Raw genomic sequence first — 17,296 nt, 5'->3', positions numbered from 1 at the left:
CAAAAATCATCAAAAAGTCCCTCCAGGATGGCTGACTTCCCCATAGCTGTGTAGGGGAAGGTCTCTATCCCCCCACCCCCACCCCCACCCCACCCCCACAGCTAACCTCTCACATTCTACACCCTCTCTCACCTCCCAAGACTAGACCAGGGGACCAGATGCTGCTGGGACAGAATTCCATGTAGCTGAGGGGGGCTTTATAGAAAGGAATCTCGGCAGGATTGCTAGACCCCTCCTGTGAAGGACTGGCAACCGGCCTAGCTTCAGGATTTGGTGTTACCACTGCTCTGATCAAGATGACAATGGCTATTGGGCCCTGGGGGACAGTGTGCTGGTTAGTTTGTCAACACAAACTTGAGTCATCTTTTAAGAGAGAATGTCAATTGAGGCATTTTCTCCATCAGACTGGCCTGTAGGCATATCTGGGGTGCTTGATGGTTGATGTGGGCGGGCCCAGCCTACTGTGATTGGTGCCATCCTGGGCAGGTGGTCCTGAATAGTAAAAGACAGGTATCTGATTAAGCTAGATGGGCCAAGCCAGTAAACAGCCTTCTCCCGGGGTCTGTGCCTCCCCTGATGATGGACTACCAAACGTAAGAAGAAATAAACCCTTTCCTCTCCCAAGTTGTTTTTGGTCAGTGTTTTACCACAGCAGCAGAAAGCCAGCCAGGACATACTGCACTCAATTACACAGGCATTAACTTGTCTGTGCTATAAGAAACTAGGTTAGACAGAGGAAGACAAAGGTCCTTGATCAGCGTCTCTGTTGGCAGTAGTCAAAGGGAGGGGGGTCAGAGAGTTGTCACCAAACAATGGCAGAATGGCTCAGACAGGATAAGAAATTGGCAACAGAAAATCTAGTCACCTGCAGGGCCCTATTTTGAGGCTTAGTCATGCTTAGCTATGAGATAAACCCTAGGTTGGCTGCTTTCAGACCTGACTGCATTAAGGTCTCTTGGAGAGTTTTGGGAAGAGCTCCAGCAGCAGTGCTGCACCCCAAATCTAGATCTTAGATGCTGGAGGGTCTGAGCCCGCTAGCAGATGGAATAGGTCAGTAAAGGCACATCTCACCATGCACCTCTCTATTGTAAATGACCTGGAATTACCTACCGCTGTTTTATAAAAATTCACATGACACAATAAAATTGCTTGTAATGTGTTTGTTTTTTCAAGTGGGTTGACAAGTCAGGACAAAGACATAGCAGATAAAATGAAGCCACTTTGGAAAATGGCCACACTGTGGGGAAGACTAGGCATCTTGTTTTAGGGTGAATAAGGCAGCTCTGACCCTGATTCCAATCAAAGCAGAGAGGGAGGAGGGAGGGGAGAAAGAGACAGAGAAGGAGCTTGCTTGTTTCCTGCCAAGTGTGTCCTCACATGGTGACTTCTGGGAAGTGCAGGGACAGTTGCAGTGGAACCCTTTTCACTTGCTTTTTTATTTGGGATTTTGAGCAGGGTCAAAGCTGCTCACTCATTCTGTTGCCCAGGCTAGCTTTAGACTCATGGTACTCCTCCTGCCTCAGCTGTCCAAACGTGAGGTTTTAAGACTTGTATCTGCCCCTTGGTCAGAATGGAGTACACCCCACACCGCCGGCCTTGAGGCTCACTGGCTGAGGTATCAGAGCTTTGTGCATTGCCCTTACACCGATGGATGAGAGCCCGGCTCACTGTGGCAGAGAGCATTGATGCCGTGGTGATGAGTCACCTGGGAGTTTGCAGCAGCTGGGAAACAGCTGTCTAAAGATAGAACCCCAAGAGCTTTTATCTGAAGCATGTGTAGAAAGGGCCTTTATAGAGCTGATTAATAACTATGAAATGGAACTACTTTGTATTATCTAGGTGGGTAATGCCACCAGTGGTACCTCTTAAGGAGAGCAGAGGGACCCTTGATTGGATGGAGACTCGTATGATGCTGGCCAGTTATAAACCAGAGAGTGTGCACAGCACCTGTCTCTACAGCAATGTGCTCCCCCTTAGCACCTCCAGGGGGTGTACAGCTTAGGGAACACACACACCAAACTGCTTAGGCTCCCTGCCTGCCTTCCTTATGCAGGAATGAGCATGTCCTAAGCCTCCTAGCTGCAGGCACCTGGTATAGATTCCTGGGCACCTCCATGTTCTCTGATAGCTCATCATCAGAGAGAGAACATTATTTAACCCAACACTGTCCTCACCTTCCACACTGAAAATACTTCCTGAGCTACTCCCAAGAGCCACTGAAGTCATCGGGTTTCTTCTGGTCATTATGGGTAATTCATAAACCGTAACTGTAATGCCCTTAACATTTCCTGCCACAACTCAATATGACATGCACCCATTTATCAAATGGAGTAGGCAGGTCAGGTCCTATTTCACGTTCCAGGTTCTGGCTTTGGTGTTCCTTCTTTGTTGATGCTTCAGAAGCCAGTATTTAACTTTAAGCTAGAAATACTTCCCTTCACAATATTTTCTCACTTTGTAATGAAGGCTGTGGGTAGGCACGAGTCACACTGTTAACTGTCAGAGGTCCCAACAAAACGTTCACTTCCTTTCATCACTGCTGCCCTCAGAGACAGACTCATACCGAACCTGGTTCTAGTCACCTGATTTCTCTACTTATCAAAACTCTTTCTGGTCTCCCTTCCCTGCATTGTATTTGAAGAACGGTAAATTATTCTTTCTTAACAAAGAAATACAGACCTTCAGAGACCGGCCACTAGGCTACAGATGGGTAGAAGTGTCCATCAGACCAAGAAAAAGGGACCTTGATCTTGTCAATTCTCTGGTGTGACTCAATACACACCCATTAACCACTTGGTGGTTTCATCATTATCTGATTAATGTAGCCTTGCAAATATCTAAAAATATCCTCTTTCGGGCCCCTATGTGCTATGCTGTCTTCCCAGTTTGGTTCAAAGAGCTCCGGACACTGGTAACAAAGAGCATTTGTCCAATGGGCTGTGCTGACTGCAGCACTCTCATGAGCAGCATGGTCTCTCTTAGCATTGAAAACAAGAGCTAGCAGTGGGCTCTTGTTTGTTCCTCTGAGACAGGGTCAGTCTATGTGGACCAGGCTAACTTCAAACTCTCCATCCTCCTGAGTGCTGGGATTACAGGGAATATAATACTTGGCTTCAGCCTGTTTAGCATTGTGGTCACCAGGCAGGTTTTCCTGGAATGTGCTTTTCCTTCCTTCCTTCCTTCCTTTCTTCCTTCCTTCCTTTCCTCTCTCCCTCCCTTCCTTACTTTATTAATATTTAGTGTGTTAACTTGCAGAAGCTGCTTCTCTCCTTCCAATATGTGGGTCTTGAGGATTGGAATCGGATGGTCAGGCTCTGCAGCAGATCCTTTATCCTCTGGGTCATCTCACCAAATGTGTGTTTTAATAAATCATGTGCAAGGCCCTGTGCCCAACCCAGGACTGTAAAAACCCAAAACCAATGAACAAAGTAAAACCGACCACACAAACAAAAGGTCAGAGCAAAATGAAGCTAACAACTGTAGTCTAGGGACAGGTGTGCATTTTTACTAAGACTTTACAACATATTTGTCTTTCAAGGTTTCCATTAAAAATGCTGAAAAACATTAGGGACTGTTAGCTGACAGCACAGAGATGAACCTCTGGGTTTGAGTGTAGGGAAAGCCCCTCTCCTCACATGCCATTCCATTGGTCTGACTGCTCTGACCTCTTCTTTGGTTGGCCCATAGGACCTCAGACATGTTAGGCAAGTGCCTAGCACTAAGCTACAACCCAGCCCTTTCTATGTTGAGGCAGGGTCTTGCTAAGTTGCTCAAACCAACTTTGAACTCACTGTGCTGCCCAGGCTGGCCTGGAACTTAGTCTCTTACCTCAGGCTGGAGTAGTTGGGATTACAGTGTGTACCATCACACCTGACTCTAATTTCTTGTTAAAAGTTCTTTGAGTACCACTCTCAGTACTCAGAAGACAGAGGCAGGAGAAGATGCTGAGCTCAGGTATTTGAAAACTGGTATGGATGAGACATGAAACCTTGTCTAAAACAGGAAGCGGATTAAATAGATGGGGTGGGGCTACTGCTATATCCATTTTTAACAACAGCTTTTTTTGGGGGGGATATAATTCACCTCTAGGTTGTGCCATTTAGGGATTTTTTTTCTGATTTTGGTGGTCCCCATAATCAACTAATCTCTTTCTCTCCCCCTCTCTCTGTCTCTCATCTATCATCTATCTATCTATCTATCTATCTATCTATCTATCTATCTATCTATCTATCAGTTTTCTGAGATAGGGTTTTTTTATGTAACAGTTCGGACTGTCCTGAAACTCACTTTGTAGACCAGGCAGGCCTTGAACTCACAGAGATCCACTTGCCTCTGCTTCCTGAGTGCTAGGATTAAAGGTGTGCTCCACCATGCAATATATTTGAACACCTAGTTTCCAGTTGGTGAAGAATTCAGAGGTGTGCCCTTGTTGGAGGAGGGTGTGTCACTGGGGGTGGGCTTGGTTTCCAAAGACTCCTATGATTCTCAGTGCTCACTGTGCCTTCTGCTTGTGGATCAAGATGTAAGCTCTCAGCTGTTCCTTCTCTCTGCCATCATGGACTCTAACCCTCTGAAACCATAAATCGAATTAAATACTTTCCTTTATAAAGTACCCTAGTCATGGTGTTTTATCACAGCATTCCAGAAATAATTAAGATAATTGGTTATTTCTGGCTCAGGCAATTCAAAAGATGATCACAGTTACTGAATCAGAAATGTATAAAAATTTTATTTATTCTGAAAGACTACTTAAAAGTGCTTCTGTCAGAAAAACACAAAATATGATTTTTAAGCCAGCAATGTAATATTTAAAGGATATAAACACACCAAAGGAATCGAGCTGATGGAACCACGGTGCCTGCCCGTGTGTCACTGTAGTGCTCTTAGCCTTGTGTCTAGGTGGTTCAGATCTTCCTGGGGGTGTCTGGGTGGGTTCAGGAATCCCCAGGCTTGATTTCACTCACAGAAAGTAGAGACTTGCTTTCTCTTGTGCTTTCTCTTCTTCGGTAACTGGTTCTGCCACAGAGAGTGAAGAATAAAGCTGCAGACAACAGAGGAAGACTCTGAAGGGCCTGTTCTGATCACTATGGAGGACTCAGGGGAGTCTGAGGCAAGGTCTCTCCTGGTGTAATTTCAAGGAGACAGACAGAACAAAGTACAAGATAACACAACAGGCTACCAGCTCTATAGTGGATTCTGAAGACTCACAAGCTGATTTTCCTGCCTATAAATTACAGCAGACAGCCAGATATACAGATACACCGAGGAAACACAGCTTTGGGTGACCTAGGGTAGAATTTGGAAGGCAGCTGCTGTGAGGTGCCAACTGGGTAGAAGAGCCAGGATGGAGTGTGGAGAGGTGTCTCTTCTCAGGAGTGAATGTGGCACTCTGTAGAACAACGTAGAAACCAGTAGCAGCTGGAGTGTGGGCACTCAGGATGGAGGACCACACTAATCTTACGTTCACCAAATATCAGGCATAGGACAGGACCCAGCACTGGGCAGAGGAGAGGGATCTGGGAGTAGTAGGGGACTAGAATTCCAGCACCCTCAGGGAAGCAGGTCTGAGAAACAGACCATGAGGTACATAGATGCAGTAGCCCCAGTGACGATTAGGACTGTGGAGCAGGATGTGGAAAGGGCTGTTCACAAAGGGCAAGGCAGGTAAAGCAGCAGCTCAGACACAATGTCCAAAGTAGAGCTATATACACAGGCACATGAAGGAGGGAAGACAGGCCTAGCAACGCAACGGCAGAAGGAAGATGAGGGGGCTCAAAGCACCTCCTCATGTGGAGGAATGGGGCCCACAGGTCAGAAACAGTCCCAAAGGGAGTTGCACACAGCAGATAACAAGACAAGAGAATGAAGGAATAGCATGGACGACAGAAGAGGGCTTGCCAATGAAGGACAAAATGAAGGAACCTATAGCTACTGCACTCTCAACACAGGGAGACTGGCTGAAGAGAAGTGTGGAGGGTTCAGGTCCATAGATAGGAGAGTTCTCACTCAGAAGCCACTTAATGAGATCACATGACCAGCAGAGACTACCTACTCAAGAACTGAACCTTGTGTAGACACTGGACTTGGCAGGCAAGGTGGAAGACAGGAAGCATTAAGCATTTTGAGGGCCTGGCAGAGAATCACTCAGCAGCTTCCTTCATGGTTCATGTGTGGTCGAGAGATGGCAGGACAAGTCAGAAAAAGAGGGATTGGAATCTGGAGGGGAAGAGACAGGGAGACAGGAGTTAAGAGGGAAGGAGAAGAGCATCTGGAAAAGGCAGCAGCCAGCTATCAATGAATGCATGGAGTCAGATCCTGTAAGCTCAGCAAGGGCCAGAGAGGGCTAGACTATGAGGACAGGTGGGGAGAAGTGATAGGAGTCAAGTGAAGGACACAGGGAGCCCAGCACCCCAGTCCTCCTGGAAGATAGAGGGCATGAAGCAGAGGGATGCAAGGGGAAAGTCCATATGCAGCACCACCTCAGCCACACTACCCTGCCATCTAGTGGAAGAGGACCCATGTCTGACAGATTTTCATGGAATGCTGGCCTCCAGGAATGACACAGCCACTGTCCTCAATTCTCAGCATCAATGACTACTCACATTGAGATAGGCCTTTTAACATTCAGTCACGCAGAGAGGTTCACCAGGCCCTATCCCTCCCCAGCAGTTAATAGATGCTGAGGAGACTTTCCTTGGTGGCATAGCTGCCTAGCAAATTGCCATGTACCTGTCAGTAATCCCAATTCATGGGACTACTTGGGTGGAACCATTTCTTTGGTTTGTTGTTGGTGCCTCATGTGGAATAATAAGTAGATGAGATTATTCATGTCTCCCAGGAAAAGTTATTTCATGAGAGACTATATATTTCCAGTACCTTCAGAAGTCCTGAGATTTGTAGACTGCACAGTCGCTGCCCACATCCCACTCCATCCTCTGGAAGAAGTAGACCATGATGCTCTCCAGCAGCAAGCCACTCAGCACAGCCAGCAGGGAGAGCCTGCGGTTGGTGTTCAGAGTCACTAGAAAACAAAGGTGGCAGGATGTCCTAGGAACTCCTGAGACATGACACCAGTGCCTGTGTGCTGCATGGTGATGAGAACTGAAAATTCCTATGTTGTGTGATGTTTTACTCTTTTGGCTTTTTGGACAGACATTTTGGAGGACCAGCCACCCAGCTCCCAAATAAATCACACACAGAGGCTTATTCTTAGTTATGAGTGCCCGGCCTTACCTTGGCGCGTTTCTTGCCATTTTTTTTTTTTAAACTTAAATTATCCCATCTATTTTTGGCCTGGGGCTTTTTATCTTTCTCTAGTATTGTATACCCTTTCTTTCCTTCTTACTCCATGTCTGGCTGTGTAGCCGGGTGGGTGGATAGCTAGTCCCTGAAGTCCTCCTTCTTCCTCTCTCGTTCCCAGATCTTTTTTTCCCAGATTTCTCCTCATATTTATCCTCTTTGCCTGCCAGCCCCACCTATTTCTCTCTCCTACCTCTTTATTAGACCACCAGGTGTTTTAGACAGGCACAGAAACACAGAGTTAAACAAATGCAACATTAACCAAAGTAATATTTTGTCTAAAATATTAAACACCTTAAAATAATATTCCCCAACACTGCTACATGAAGCTGATTTGAGGAAACTCACCCTGTTCTACATGTCCTATAACAAAGTCTCTGCTTCTAACACAAGCATCAAGTTCTTCTCAAAGAGGCAGAAGCCCATGAAATAAGAAAAAGAAAATGAAGCTCGATGTGGTGGCCCTTGCCTGTCATTCCAGCACGTGGAAGGTTCCTGTAGATGGACTGCAATGAGTTTAGGGGCAGCTTGGTCTACATAGGGAGACAGTCTCCAAACAACCACGACCATCCAACTTGAAGGTTTAAAGAGACTAACAGAAAGGACGTTGTACTTGCAGCATCACAGTTCAGGAAGAGCAGCATTGTGACAAGAAGTCCAGGCAGCAGCTTCATTCACAAAGTGCTTTTCATAGTGCCTAAAAAGTGAAGACTCATCTGGCAGGCGGGAACTGTCTTCATATGGGAGGCAGGCACCTGGCATTTTCTCTTGGCTAGACAACTGCTCAGTCTTGTAACTTTAGACAAGCCATTTACTCATCACAGCCCCTTAAAGCCATTCATAAAGTGGAGATGAGGCCCAGCCCATAGGAGAGATGGTGTGGATATGATCCTAAGTGTCTGCTGTGTGTAGTCCATAGACACACTCAGGACCAACATGGGTCTGTGGAGAGCTCATGTTCGGCAAGTCTCATGCTCTAGGGCCAGGACTTCAGCCTTCCATAAAGGCTGGAAGCTATCACGTCAAATAAAAGCCACACACTCACCTCTGATTGCCTGGAAATTCGATGTCAGGACAAATACTTTAATGAGCCTGAGGCACAAAGGTGTGTAGTCATGTTCCCAGATGACAGCTGGGATTAGCAGGAGTTTCCCATAGCTGGACAACAGCAGCGCTTTCAGTAGTAAAACAAAGTTGGGCTTTTTTTTTGTTGTCATGGGTAGCTCTACCCACAGGAAAGCAAAAATGCCAGCAAAAAAGGCAGCTTGTTCTATGGAGCAAATGAGAGAAATACAAATGTCTTACCCAAATCTAACCCCTGAAAAACAAAAGAAATCCTAATTCCAACACAGAACTCATCTGATGTCATAAGAAACACCTTAATACCACCAGTATCTTTTACACACATGCACAGGCTTTGTGTTAAATCCTGCTGGCATGATTTAAGAAAAACATTTCAAAATAGGTTTTAGTTTTCTTTTGGGGATGGGGTGAGGTGCCTTGCTATGGTGTCCAGGTTGGTCTCAAACTTCTGACCTTACTACAACAAAAAGTTCTGGGATCAGTTGGGCAGCAGTGATACACACCTTTGATCCCGGCACTCAGGAGGTAGATATAGACAGATCTCTGTGAGTTCGAGGCCAACAACAACAACAAAACCAAAAACAGTTCTGGGATCCTATCTGGGATTATAGATGTGAGCCAGAAATCATGAGAAAGCTTTGCTTTAAAGCCTGAAATGATGTTATATTTTAGCTCTTGGGCTGGGTGAAATGCTTGAGTCTCCCTCCCTGCCAGAATTTATTTAATTATCTGTGCCTGTCTGTGTGTGGGTAGATGTACATGAGTACCAGGTCTGTGGGGGTCAGAAGAGGGCATCTGATCCCCTGAAGCTGGAGTTACAGGTATCTGGGAGACACCCAGTGTGGGTGCTGGGACCAAACTCTGGTCCTCTGCCAGATATTAACATGCTCTTACTGAGCTATCTCTCTAGTTCCCTTGAGTATTTTTTAATATTACTGTCTGTAAGATATAAATGGTAATAAATCCTGTGCATTTCAAGTTTTAGTTAGACTGACAATACACATCCACATTAAATATTTTAAAGTTGCAACGAAGTTCAAATTATATCTTAAATACAGATTAAATATGTATTATGGTATTCAAATAGTTATAAATCCAAGTAAACAAATCACAATCCATCCTTGATTCTAAGCTCCCAAAAGGAGAGAACAGTGTTTTGTGGGTTTTTTTTTTTCTTTGAAAATGAATACAGAATAGTTCTCCCCCTCCACCCTGCCCCCCCCCCCCAGAATAGTTCTTAAGTAAGCCATCAATACTGTACAGTGAATGAGTAATCCCAGTCTAACTGATGGGACATGCTCAGGTCCATCTGCATGTAACCCTTCATTTAGCTACTCAGACAGATGTCTACTGAGCAGTCATGATAGGCCAAACACTCACTGGGTTTAATGTAAGTGGGTGAAGGCAAATCAGTAAGAAGTTAAAAATAAACACAACACTTGTATTAGGTGAGATGGTGTGTACCTTAGAGAGGCACAGCACAGCAGGACAGGAAATAGGGCTGTCAGGGAAAAGGTAGAAGTGTTATCAGGATAAGTGTCACCAAGATGAGATTGAAGCCAAGATCCCAGAGAGATGAGTAAGTCAGATATGGGGACATCATGGACAAGCACTGGAGAAAAGAGAAAAGCCAGGTCAAAGGCCATCAGCTGGAGGCTCACTGAATGTGCCTAAAGTACCTGGGTTGGAGTGAGCTTGAGTGGTCGCAGAAAGTGCAATGAGATCTATGGGGAGGAAGGAACTTGTCTCCCTGCAAAGACTGTCAGTGTACAGAAAGCAAGAAAGAGCTACATGCAGATCCATACATGGGCACTGGGTTTATCAGAAAGGCAACATCTTGTATGGAGAAGAGACCAGGTCTGAGTCATGTTATTCTAGCTTGTATAAAGTCTCAGCCAGATATGGAGGCAATGGGAAGCAGGTGTAGAACTATTCTGAAGGTAGAATGAATGAGGCTTTCAATGACTGAGCTGAGGGCTCCAAAGAAAGAGGTTTCAGGCAGGAACCCAAGGTCTTTGATCTTTGCAACCTGCAGTGGGAGGCTATAGGCAGAGGCAGAGCAAGACCAGGCTTAGAGATGGCAACTTACTAGATGTCCAGTAGGGCTGGATAAGAAGCAGGTAGACACAGGGTCTAGAGGTCAGGAGAAAGGTCTAGGTCAGATGGGGATACCTGGGAGTTCTGAGCAGATCCATGAGATGCAAGGGTGAGTAGGGATGAGGGCAGACAGAGAGAGCAAAAGTAAGCAAATGGTCCAGAATATGATGTGGAAGGCATCATACTCAGAGAATTCCTGAAACAGTGACTCACGATTAGCTGAAGGGCTATTTTTATTTTATTTTTGAGATGGAGTCTCATTGTGTTGCCAAGACTGGCCTCAAAGCTTCTAGATTCCAGCAACCCTTCTGTCTCAGCCTACAGAGTAGCTGGAAGTACAGGTATATGCCATAGCCTGGCTTAAGTCAAAGGCCTCTGAAGAAGGATGGAAACTAAAAATAAGTTGTCACAGAAATTAACTGAGTGAAATTTGGACCCTAGAAAGCCATGGATTTCAATTTCAATAAAAGGCGCTTTCCACACATAGGTAAGTTTGGGGAGGAGTCAACTTCCTTGGATGCAGTCCCACTAGCAGCAAACTTAATGTCAGACATCTACACAAAGCAGCCTAATACACTGCGAAATATCAGGCAATAATTAACGTGTTTTCAACAAAAAGACTGACACAATCTTCAAGGTGGACAATAAGAACTTAAAAACAGTTTATTTTTACAAAATATCCTAGTCTGATAAATATACTATTATTATTTTTCTACCATATATTTAAAGCAAAGCAAGAAGATGATTCAGACAAACTCCCCAGGCAAGTTAGTGTCAGAGCTGAAGATGTGGTCTCCAGTCCTGTATTAACTGTCTTACCAGTGTCTTAGCTTTAATCAGAGCAGCAAGTTGTTAGTTAGCATCTGCTTACCGAAAGAAGCAATCACAAACATCCTGTAGAAATCCCACTCCTTGGCATATCGGATCAAGTCATCTGGGGCTGTGTTCTGGCTTGAGTCTTGTAGCTGCCACCACCTCAGGTATGCTTCACAAAGCAAACAAAACATGCAGAGTTTCCCATGGATCTGACAGTCAAAGACAGTGTCCTTGGTCAGGTAAAGCATTCGGTTGACTGAACACCAACAGGCACACCGAAGCTAAGCAGCTGTAGGGTCTATTCTGTTTTTTTGAGATAAGGTTTTGCTATGTAGCCAAGGTTGGTCTGAAACTTCTGATAGCCCTCCTGTCTCAGCCTTCTGAGTACTAACTGCTCAGTAGTTGTACTAATACCCCATGTGGATTTTTCAACATTATTAACTAGCTAATTGCATTAGTTATATAAGTCAGAAGTTCTTAAAAGCAGTGTCTATAGGAACCCCATTGGGAATTCTAAACTTGGACCATCAGAGGACCCAGTCTGGAGTCAACTTTTTAGGAGTAAAACCTGGACAGGTGTATTTTGCAAAATTCCTGGAGACACCCTAATGTGCATCCCTAGCTAGGAATCATTGCTCCTAACAGTTCACCTCTCATCCACACATAGCCAAACACAACCCTTATGTGACTGACACGAATGAAAAAGTCAGAAGAGAATGAATTTAATCTAAAGGGTTTTTTGTTGGCTCCCCCCCCCCCAAGATTTCTCTGTGTAGCCCTGGCTGTCTTGAAACTCACATTATAGACCAGGCTGACCTCGAATCTACCTGCCTCTGTTGGAATTGAAGGTGTGCACCACTATGCCCAGTTAATCTAAAGATTTCAGGACACCACATAAACTATTAGTCTGAAAAGGAATTAAAAAAAAAAAAAAAAAAAAAAAGAGCCTCTGGCTGAATGAGTATTAGGTCAATGAAAGCGGAAAACAAAACAAAAATCAAACCAAAACAACAAAAAAAAATATGATAGAAATAAGATGGAAGCTTCTAAGAGCCTAAAATTTTTAACAAAATAGAAAACACTAAATGGTAAGAATTGGCCTTTCCCCAATCTATCTTTCCTGCAAACTGAGCTTTCTCCAGTAATTTATGGTGGGTACGAGAAAGCAGGTGTGTGACCCTGACCTGACCTGAGTTTGAGATTCTGAGGTTCCTCAGCTGGCACAGGTCCTTTGGTTACACTCTGGAAACATCTGGGGAGAGGTGTATGCCATCCACAAAAATGCTGAGTTGGCCTGGGGAGGTCTTCTGTACCCCACCCAAGAAATTTTCAATGGGTAAGCAAGTTTGAAAATGGACACTGTGGTCACTTAAAAGGGCTTGACTGGGTTGGAGAAATGGCTCAGTGGTTAAGAGCACTGGCTGGTCTTCCAGAGGTCCTGAGTTCAATTCCTGCAACTACATGGTGTCTCACAACCATCTATAGTGGGGTCTGATGCCTTCTTCTGGCATAAAGGCATACATACAGATAGAGCACTCATACACATAAAAATAAAATCTTTTTTTTTTTTTTTAAAGTCTTGATTATTTGAGGGGCACACCACTGCACCATTTACTTCTGCCCAAACTTAGTGGTGCCAGATTAAGCAAATAAGAACTTATATCCAGTTAAATTTGAATTTTAGATTTGCAACAAATAATCTGTCCTAAGTGTATTGCATGCAATAATCAGGACATACTGAATTCTGGAACATCTGCACCATTTATCCAAGTTTCAAATTTAACTTATGTCTTGCATTTTACTTGTCAATTCAACCCAAACTATGAAGCCATTTACAGTGCAGTATGTCAAGTGCACATTTTGAAAAATCCAACCTTAAATATTAGCAGCTCTCTGACTTGGTATTCATTTCCTGCATTCTTTTTTGCTTTGATTTTCAAGACAGGGTTTCTCTGTGTATCCTTGGTCATCCTGGAACTTGCTCTGTAAACCAGACTGGCCTCAAACTCAGAGATCCTCCTGCCTCTGTCTCTTGAGTATTAGGATTAAAGGTATGGGATACCACCAGCCGGCTCCTGCATTTTTTAAACAGCAGATTGTAAAACACATTAAAGCATATCTTTAAAAATAGTTTTCTTTTAATGTTTGCTTCCTAAATTTAGGTATGACTGTCTCCTATAGGCTTTGTGTACTCAATTGTCAAATTGATTAGATTAAAAAACACCTAGGGCATTAATAAGGTACACTTTTAATTTGTCTTACAGATGTTTGCAAAAAGGACTAACTAGGAGGGAAGACTGAATGTGGGGAGCACTATTCCACTGGCTGGGCCCCTGACCTGGAAAAGAGGTGAAAACAGAAAGCCAAACCCTGGCATCCCCTTTCTCCATCTCCTGATGTGCTATAAGCAGTCCCACCCTTTCATTGACATGCTTTCCCCATCACAATGGACACAACCTGTAAGCCCAACTGAAGCTGCTGCTTTTCAGGTATTAGGTCCCAGCAATGAGGTATAACTATGTACCTATCCAGATATGTTTATTCTGCTCAAAGTCATTTGAGAGTTGATTCAGATTATAGTTATCTGCTTCTTGCTGTGACCACATTCTTGAATATAGTCACTAAGCACTGCAGTCTTTTAAATTTGTATCTACTACTTCTAAAAAACTTCCAGACATGAGTGAAAAAAAAAAATCCCCCAGTTAGAATTAGTATATATTCCTTAATTCTGCTTGAAACTGTTATTTCTTTTAAGAGCAAAAGCATCAAGTAATGTTAAAATTTTGAAAAACAAGGTTGGAGAGTAGGTTTGGCAGTTAAGAGGGTGTATTGCTTTTGCACATGACAGGGATTGTGTTCCCAGCACTCATGAAAGGAGGCACACAACTGCCTGTAATTCCCGCTTCAGCTTCAAGGGAACCTGTAATCAAGTGCAAATACCCTTCCTCCTTCAACATACACACAGAATTGAAAAAAAAAAAATTAAACTACCTCAACTTACATTTATTTTAGTGTTGAAAAGAATATGTCGATAGGCCTGGGCTTTGCATAAAATGGCATTAATCAAGATAATAACAGGATCATACTCAATATATTTGTCTACTGGTTTCTGGCAAGATTTCTGAAAAAAACAACAACAACAAAATAATATTAGAGCAAACAAATTAATACATTCTGAAACTTTAAAGGACTTGAAAATTGGAGTCTGTTTTAGACTTTCCCAGTGACAAGATGTATAAGCATCTATTTGAAATTCTCAGATTAAAAATGTTCACCCATGTAAGAAGTTTTGCAATGACTAAATATTAGCTTCTACTAGAAACACTAATACTTTAAATTTATATTCAAGAATCCAAAAAGAAAGCCAGGTGTGGTAACACACAACTGTAACGCCAGCATTTAAGCCACAGAGGTGGGAGGATCCTGAGTTTGAGGTCAGCATACTCTGAATAGAGAGATCCTCAAAAACCAAAACAAAGTAGAAAAAAAGAATTTGATTTAAAGACCCACAGCAGGCACAAGAGTACTTCAACTTCACTTTTGGTTTATACGATTTTTTTAAATGCAAATCTCTAACACACTTTGGCTGACAGGCTGTAGTAAAGACCGTGGCTCAGGATTTGGAGGAAGGTGTTCAACAAAGTTCCTATGTCCCAGCTTCTGAGAGCTACAGCTGAATGAATGTCAAGTACAATGTCAGTGATCCTAAGCCTGGGCTTTTCTCCAATAACATCAAGAACCTGGGGGGAAAAGGTCTCTCTCTGCTACCACAGAGACAGTGGAGAGTGCTGTGCTGTGTGTATTTACTTGGGTTGTACAGCCTGGTTATGTGTCACCCAAATCAAGACTCTCTCAGCTTCCAAAGTGGACATTCTGAAAGACTGACAGAATAAAATAGAAACTGAAATAATAGGCACACAAACATACCAGGATCACCTATTAGCTACATCAAAACCTAGAAGAAAAGTCAAGTGCATTGGAGAATTGTAACCCTGTACTTCAACATAATAAAACAGATTCACTTTCACCTAGAAGAAAATCTGTATTTCATTCATGCCATTGTAAGAAATAACATGCTTTTCCAGCTACCAGGTGAAACAGTAGTTGTGCTATTCCCTCAAATGCCAATCTATCTGTCAAAATGGAGGCACAGAGGTTCACATCTTTTTCAGATTACTGGAGTTCAGGACAAAGGTTCTTTCCCAGATTCCCCTTCTTTTGTCACTGCTGTGGAGCCTGCCTCCCCATATCGTGCATGAGGTTCAAGCCCAGAGATGCAACATTATCATTAAAAACAAAATCCATTAAGTTGCTACATCCCTCTCTCTGTCTTTCAAAAGCTATCTAAATCCCACTTTTGGAAAGCATCCCTCCTAATTTAAGATTAGGAGGTAGCCATTTTTGGAAGCAGAAGGGAAGAACCAACATCAATAAACACAGAGCTCAGCATCATTTGTTAGCCAGAAGCCCGTGTAGTGCAGGGGATGTTACGAGATCACAAGAGCTCGCCTTCCCCAGAGCTTCTAGGGCTCCAAGAAGCTAATTACCAGGAGCCACACTATTCTCTAACCTCCGAGTTAGTAGGGCAAGAAAGCGTGGTACCACGCCTTCTGAAGACTGGTACAATGAGATGATGCTAATGACCCAAAACCAAATAAGCTACTTTTAGTACCAAGTGGCATGCTGTGTGCTGCCCACCCTCCTTCCATAGCACCCAACTGACAGGGAGATCACTTAAGCCAGTTGACTTTCTCCACCAGTGGGTTCTGCTCACTCTTCCCTCAGCACCCCTCTCTACTCTTTCCTCTTGCCTTCACTTTGAACACAAGGAGGAAATAACTCTCTCTCTCTCTCTCTCTCTCTCTCTCTCTCTCTCTCTCTCACACACACACACACACACACACACACAGGCAGCAGAACAACTAACTGGAAATTTACTAACTTTAGTAAAAAAAAAAAAATTGAGGCAGGGTCTCTGAGCCAGGCTGGCCTCAAAATTATTGTGTAGGGGACTAGAGAAATGGCTCAGTGGTTAAGCTGTTCTTGCAGGGACCTAGGGTTCATCTACCAGTACACACATACCTGCTCACAGCTTTGAACGTCTGGTCCTCCTGCCTCCACCTCTCAATTGCAGGGATTACAGGTGTGTACCACCATGCCTCAGGGGTTTATGTAGTGCTGGAGATGAAATCTAAGGTTTCATGCATGCCAAGCAAGCACCCTACCAAGTGAACAACATCCCTGGCTGCAGTGAATGTTTTTCTATTTTGGTTAAATTGTTCCATTCCGTAATTTATTACTTAATCGACAAGTACCCCGAAAAGACACAGTTTTCTTCGAAGATATCTCTACAGCATCAGACCTGAAACATCGCTTCCATCTCATCAACATGTGAATGACACGCTTCCTGCTACAAAGTGAATCGCATCGCTCTCCATCACTCATTCATTAGTTTGAGACAGGGTCTCTCTAGGTAACCAAGGCTGGCGTCGAACTCGTGATCTACCAACTGCCTGGCATACGAGTGGAGTGCTGAAGTCACATAAATGCGCCAGCACTCCTGAGTGTCGTAACTCTTAGAAAATCAGTGGCCTAGCTAAAGTCCTAATGAACTTGCTTTCTCTTTCCCACCATCATAAGAACCACTCCTCCTCTAAGTGCTCAAGAACCCTGCCTCGCCCCCAACCGCGGGGCGCTCCGGTCCGCCTTCCTCGCTGCTCCCCGCCCCACCCCGCCCCCGGCACGCTCACGCAGATGGTTATCTTGAGTACGCCGTGGCTGTAGTCCCGGTACAGCTCCTGGGCCTCCCGGTTGCACTCGATACAGCGGTACAAACAAGGAGAGGCAACCGTCGCCGCGCCCTCGGTGCCCTTCCCGGACCGCGTCCCCCGACGCCCGCCAGTCCCCATGGCCACTCTAGGGCCTCTACGTCCGGTTTGTGGCGGAAGTTGCCAGCACCAGAAGGGGAAAGGCATGCCAAGGGGCTTACTGGGAGTTGTAG

The 17,296-nt window shown here is 44.3% G+C and overlaps 1 protein-coding gene across 2 annotated transcripts; it reads right to left on the bottom strand.

The window, feature by feature from the left end:
- Window positions 1-4,705: 4,705 nt before the first annotated feature.
- Arv1 (ARV1 homolog, fatty acid homeostasis modulator) lies at window positions 4,706-17,237 on the bottom strand. 2 transcript variants are annotated; one of them, XM_027404838.2, is made up of 6 exons: window positions 17,046-17,237; window positions 14,297-14,416; window positions 11,351-11,504; window positions 8,345-8,569; window positions 6,877-7,021; window positions 4,706-5,041 (listed from the first exon to the last, which is right to left on the bottom strand). In XM_027404838.2, the coding sequence occupies exons 1-5, from the start codon at window positions 17,202-17,204 to the stop codon at window positions 6,879-6,881; spliced, it is 801 nt and encodes a 266-aa protein (XP_027260639.1). In that variant the 5' UTR covers window positions 17,205-17,237; the 3' UTR covers window positions 4,706-5,041; window positions 6,877-6,878. The 2 variants fall into 2 exon arrangements, with proteins under 2 accessions (XP_027260639.1, XP_027260638.1); XM_027404837.2 differs by having other exon boundaries at window positions 4,710-5,016.
- Window positions 17,238-17,296: the final 59 nt, after the last annotated feature.

This window comes from Cricetulus griseus, chromosome 3, assembly GCF_003668045.3.
Source record: "Cricetulus griseus strain 17A/GY chromosome 3, alternate assembly CriGri-PICRH-1.0, whole genome shotgun sequence".
NCBI classification, from domain to species: domain Eukaryota; kingdom Metazoa; phylum Chordata; class Mammalia; order Rodentia; family Cricetidae; genus Cricetulus; species Cricetulus griseus.
This window is presented reverse-complemented; position numbering and strand designations above follow the sequence as displayed.

Coding starts and splice junctions, on each gene's coding strand:
- Arv1 (XM_027404838.2), bottom strand. CDS start 17,204: ATGGGGACTGGCGGGCGTCGGGGGACGCGGTCCGGGAAGGGCACCGAG. Junction 11,505..14,296: donor TTTTCAACACTAAAATAAAT/GTAAGTTGAGGT, acceptor TTTGACTGTCAG/ATCCATGGGAAACTCTGCAT. Junction 7,022..8,344: donor GAATTTCCAGGCAATCAGAG/GTGAGTGTGTGG, acceptor TTTGTTTTCTAG/TGACTCTGAACACCAACCGC.